General features: G+C 36.5%; 1 protein-coding gene across 1 annotated transcript in view; it reads left to right on the forward strand.

Annotated features, from left to right (window-relative positions):
* ADAM23 (ADAM metallopeptidase domain 23) overlaps positions 1-6,000 on the forward strand; it is a 199,153-nt gene that overhangs the window by 115,496 nt on the left and 77,657 nt on the right. Inside the window, exons 6-7 of the mRNA XM_010861278.1 lie at positions 1,498-1,580; positions 2,615-2,678. Coding sequence (XP_010859580.1) covers positions 1,498-1,580; positions 2,615-2,678 — 147 coding nt within the window. The remainder of the gene's footprint in view (positions 1-1,497; positions 1,581-2,614; positions 2,679-6,000) is intronic.

Below are 6,000 nucleotides of genomic sequence, written 5' to 3' on the forward strand. Positions count from 1 at the left end.
GATATTCATTCTTTTCAGATTCTTTTTCCCATATAGGTTATTACAGAATATTGGGTAGAATGCATTTTCTTGATTCGAAAGTGCCCAGCACAATCAATAAGCAAAGTTCCCTCCTGAGATCCATCATGAGATTTTGTGAAAATGGGTATGAATAGAATTTCCTGCAATCTTCTTGAAAAGGGAAACATAGATTGTATGGACAATGTTTAACATTAGAATAACTTCCAATTCTCAACATTAGAAGATTTAAAAGTGTGCACAATGCCTTTGAAATACTGAGAGAAAGTAATTATCAATCTAGAATTCTCTCCCCACCCACATGATCTAGTGTGAAGATAGAAACGGGGTTTTCAACTTTCAAGTTTATCTTTCATAAATACCTTTTCAACAAATTACCAGAGGGTGTGTACCTCCAGGAAAGGGGATCATGAAAGCAGAAGACGTAGGATCTAGGATTCAATACAGAAAGAGGACAGAGGAATTCCCAGAATGATGCTATAGACCAGTCCTGGGATGCAGCCATGCATCAGACCTCGCATGAGAGTGAAACAAGCGGTGTGTCTCCAGGAACAAAATGGATTTGATAACTTACCTGCTATAATTGATCATAGGAGAAGAGTTGTAGATAATATTTTAGATAATAGGGTCTGTACACATGCTGAATACATGGAAAAGCAAAGAAGAAAGAAAAGTTCTCAAAAAATTTTAAAATAGAGCATGAAAGACAATGTCATCAGAGTGGCACAGCTATGAACAATATTTGTGTAGTCATAATACAAACACTGAATATAATTTAACCAAAGGCTTCTGATGTGTGTTAGAATGTATTGTGGGCAAGAAGACTTTTTGAGATTCTATATTAGGAAGGTAATTTCTAAAGTGAAATAAATTAGGATATAACAGTATAAATATTCCATTCAGAAATATGTAGGTAAACAGCAGAAGAAACAGCTGAAAGTGTTAAAAATAGTTGCTATGGAGGTGGTGAGAGAAAGTGCTAGGAAACTTCTGTGTGTGTGTGTGTGTGTTTAAATAGGTCTTGCAGTTACTATTTGCCTTTGGAAAGTAAATTCATACATTATTTCTAAAAAAATTTATCAACTGATTTTAAAAGGTAGGAAAGCAAACCGCCAAGTCTTATGTAGTTTTCCATAAAAAATGATGATAAACACCACCTTTGGGGGAATCACCTTAGTTATGTAGATGGTTTTATTCCCTAACAATATCTGCTAAGTGTCTACTCCCTCACATGCTTAGGAAAGGTATAAAAGTTGTTCCAGCTGCATTAATGTCTTATTCCTGTTAAAGCCTTTTCTTCATTACGTCGAATATACACCTGCTTCTTATAGAAAAGTTGTAAAATTGAGATTTCATAACAACCTGGAGGCGTTTCTCGGATCATCCCTGCCTTTCTTTTGGCTTTACAGATGCATCCCAAAGAGAGAATCATGCTGGAGACAGCATCATTTATCAATAAAATCTTCTTCTGTGTTACAGGGTGGAGAGCACTGTTACTACCATGGAAACATCAGAGGAGTCAAGGACTCAAGGGTGGCTCTGTCAACCTGCAATGGACTTCAGTATGTGGGACTCTCATAGGGAGAATCGCCTTGCTTTCTTCCGTTCCTTTCACCCTTTCCATCTTGTCTTTCATAGATATTTATTTTAGTGACTCTTCTGTACCAGTCCTGGGATAGAGACTGGATGTGGTGAACAAGGAGGGCGTAGTCCCTGCTCTCTTAACACTTAGAGTTCGCAGGTGATTTAGAGATTAAATAAATGATTATACAGATTGTTATTTAACTGCCATTTTGGTGGGTACTGTGAAGGAGAAGGACAGGGACTTTGAGGGCGGCTGAAGCTAGCCCAGAAAGGTTTCCCAGAGATATCTCCCAGAAGAGCTATCAGTCAGCTTAACCTAAGGATAAGGTGAAGGTGGCCAGGCAAGGGTGGTTTGAAAGAAGAGGAGCCCGTGCTTCGGTTTTCAGGCAGGTTCTTAAAAAACATTTGTAGGTGCCTTTTAGACTCAAACACAGTAGCACTTCGTGGAAAAATCTGTTACGGCCATGTGATGAAAAGGATCTTGAAAATCTTATTTACACACTTTACAAAAAATCCTGTGTCTCTCAAAATTAAATGTGGTTCCCAACACAGTCTTAATAGAAATTCACAATTTGCAAGCATAGAGATAATTCTGTTTGCCTCTTCAGAATCAAATGTTTTTAGATTATTCTTATACACTAAGAACCTGTTTTCTTACAGATGATACTGGATTTGCAAATCAAATTTGTACTAGTTGTACATGGTTCGGTAATATCTCGAGATATTAGAACAACATCAATAGTCCTATCCCAATTTGACCTTCTTATCTGTTCATTTAATTCCAAAAACTAATCATACCAGGTATAATGTGTATACGTCTCTTGTACACTTTTTGCACTTTCCGTAGCCCAGACCTTGTCTAGTGCAGTGCTAGGACCACAGGGTGATTCCATGCAGATATGTGAATTTGATTTGAGGCAGAATAAAGGTATTTATTCAGATGCACTCATTTTTAAAGACAGTGTGTTTGCTGTATGTGTTAACTCTCTTTCTGTGGTTCCTTGTGTCGTAGTGGTATGTTTGAAGATCATACTTTTGTGTATATGATAGAACCACTGGACCTGGTTCACAATGAGGTGAGTGTGACTGTGACATCAATTTTTTTATGGTGCTTCATTTTTCCAGAATTTTGTTTTTGAGAAATCAAGAGATGATCACGTAGATTTCAAAATACATTTATCTAGAGCAGTACATGGGGTCGCTAAGAGTCGGACACGACTGAACGACTTCACTTTCACTTTTCACTTTCATGCATTGGAGAAGGAAATGGCAACCCACTCCAGTGTTCTTGCCTGGAGAATCCCAGGGACGGGGGAACCTGATGGGTTGCTGTCTGTGGGGTCGCACAGAGTCAGACACGACTGAAGTGACTTAGCAGCAGCAGAGCACTTTATTTCACATTTAGGCTGGAAACATGAGTTTTGAAGCTTAGGTTGCATGTCGAAGGTGGCATGTCAATAAGGGATGGTAAGAGGCCTCAAATATTTTCTGAAGCTAAGATCAGTTCTTCCCAGTCAGAAGAGAAAACAGATAAGATGCTTTATTTTATACTGACCAATTTGTTTTCCTTTAAGCAAGCTTTTATTCTCATGGTCTTTAGATAGTTGTATGACTGTAAGCAAGTATGTATATAACTTTTATGAGTCTAAGAATCTTCAGTGGGGAGATTTGTGGGTTCAACTATGATTACATTAAACAGTATTTATTTTTCTTTTGAGATATGGAAGAAAATAATGTTTAGAGTCATGCATAGGCCAGCAACCTAGGTAAGAAATCATGAAGGCATTATGTTAAGTAGGTTAAGTCAGCCGGAACAAGGCAAACATTATGTGATCTCATTTGTATGTGGAATCTAAATAACTGAACTCATGTGAACACAACAGATTTGTGGTTACCAGAGACTGGTGGGGGAAATGAGTGAAGGTGGTCAGAAGAACACACTTCCAACTATAAGTTAAGTAAATTCTGGGGATGCAGTGTACAGCATGTGACTGTCATTAACAATATAGTATTGTATATTTCAGAGCTGCTGAGCATAGATTTTAAAAGTTCTTAACACAAGGAAAAAAATGCATAACTAAGTGAAGTGATGGATATTAACTACACTTATTGTGGTGTTCATTTTGAGAATAGATTTTAAAAGTTCTTAACACAAGGAAAAAAATGCATAACTAAGTGATGGATATTAACTACACTTATTGTGGTGTTCATTGTATAATATATACATCTATCAAATCATTATGTTGTATACTTTAAACTTTTCCAGTGCTATAGGTCAATGATATCTCAATAAAACTGGAAAAAGGAAATCATGTACTCTGATCATGTTGCTAACTAATAGAATGCAACTAAATTTAAATTTTTGTATATTTATGTATTCATGCTTCCCTGGTGGCTTAGACAGTAAAGAAATTTGCCTGCAATGCAGGAGGCCTGGGTTTAATCCTTGGGTTGGGAAGATCCTGTGGAGGAGGGCATGGCAACCCATTCCAGTATTCTCGTGTGGAGAATCCCCATAGACAGAGGAGCCTGGTGGGCTATAGTCCATGGGATCGTAGAGTCATATACAAGTGAGCGGCTAAGCACACATATATTCATCAGTATTATAATAAGGGCTTTCTACGTACTGGATATTATTTTAGGTGCTGGGGATAAAATGGTGAACAGAATAGACGTAGAACCTGAGCCTAATAGAGTGTGTAGTCTTCAGGGGCAGAGACAGAAATAAATAGGTGAATATACCCTCCTCCAGGGGATCTTCCCGACCCAGGGATCGAAACCGTATCTCTTACATCTCCTACATTGGCAGGTGGATTCTTTACCACTAGTGCCACTTGGAAAGGTGGGGAGGAGAGTTAAAATTTGTATTAACTGTCCAGGGTAGGGCACATGAGGTGGTGATTTTGGATGAAGACCTTCAGGAAATTAGGGGACTGGATGTGTATTTCAGGAGAAGAACAAGTGCAAAGGCCCTGAGGTAGGAGCATTCTCAGTGTGTTTTAGGAACTGCAAGGAGCTCTGCTGGCTTGGAGAGCAACAGACAGTAGGAAGTGAAGGTGCTGAGAGGTATCAGTTGGGAAGTCATAACAGTGAAAAGTACTGCTGATGGGAAAATAGCAGTTTGAAAGTGATAGCATCAGGATATTGCAGTCATTGATGGGGAGCAGAGAAAGGTTTTTTTTTAATCTTTAGAGATTTAAAATGTAGATAGGATAAATTTAGAGACAGGAAATAGTCATTCAGGCTATTGATAATAATAGTTAAAGAGATAAATATTTATTTTCTTTATATGGCAACATGTGTATGAATATGGGGTAATTTCAAATTTGAGGCAGAAAACTCTTTAAGTTTATGTTTGAGTAAAGCAGTATTATTTTTAACCGATAATTAAAAAATGATCAGATAATGAAGATCACCCCACCTAGATATATAAAGACATTTTGATTAAGTAAAATATTTTTCCCTTACTCTACTTGTAGGTAGATAAACTATGTAGAGCACAATTATTTGACTCATACAGTAAAAACTTGGCTTTGATTTCTGGCATTGATTAAGGATCCTGTGACCCTAAAATAAAACAAAAACAAAGCCAAAGAGAAAAACAACTCCCCCCACCAAATAACAACTCTCTAAGCCTTGAGTTTTTAAATGGGTAAAATGAAATAATTTTTCATTGCATCCCTCATAGGGAAATTTTACACATTTGATAAATTAATAATATACATGACTATGTCTATTAAACTGTTGAAGAGATTTATAAGGTGTTATTATCATAATGTTTACAGCATTGGTTTTGCATTGTTAAACCCATAATCCTATTCTTCAGGAGCTGATTGTTATATACTTGATGGCTTTTCTCTTTTGCCTTCCTTTTTACTGCCTGCCTTTCATTCATGCAACGATTTATCCTCATCTTCACCATGGGAGAGGGAAAGAAACAATGCTCGAAACTTTAGTTGGTTTTTAAAATTATGTTGCTAGTTTTGGGTTTCATCACTCCACGTATCTTTTCACCTGATACCAGAATTGAGTCTATGGTACTTGAATTTAAATTTTTGATATTTAATTTACTACTAATTTTAGTATGCCTTATAAGTCCAGTAATATGGATAGGGTATTTCCTGTGAGAACTCATGTTACTTCTCAAATAATAAATGAATGGCAAAACTGTTAATTATTATGTCTTTTATGTAATTTAATAAGAGCACTTTTTATTTTTTTTATTTTTTATTTTTTTTCTATTGATAATTAAGTTTCTGATTTTTATTTATTTATTTTTATTTTATTTTTGAAAACTTTACAATTTTGTATTAGTTTTGCCAAATATTGAAATGGATCTGCCACAGGTATACATGTGTTCCCCATCCTGAACCCTCCTCCCACCTCCCTCCTCCCTCC

Source organism: Bison bison, unplaced genomic scaffold (assembly GCF_000754665.1).
Source record: "Bison bison bison isolate TAMUID 2011002044 unplaced genomic scaffold, Bison_UMD1.0 scf7180017864471, whole genome shotgun sequence".
NCBI lineage: Eukaryota > Metazoa > Chordata > Mammalia > Artiodactyla > Bovidae > Bison > Bison bison.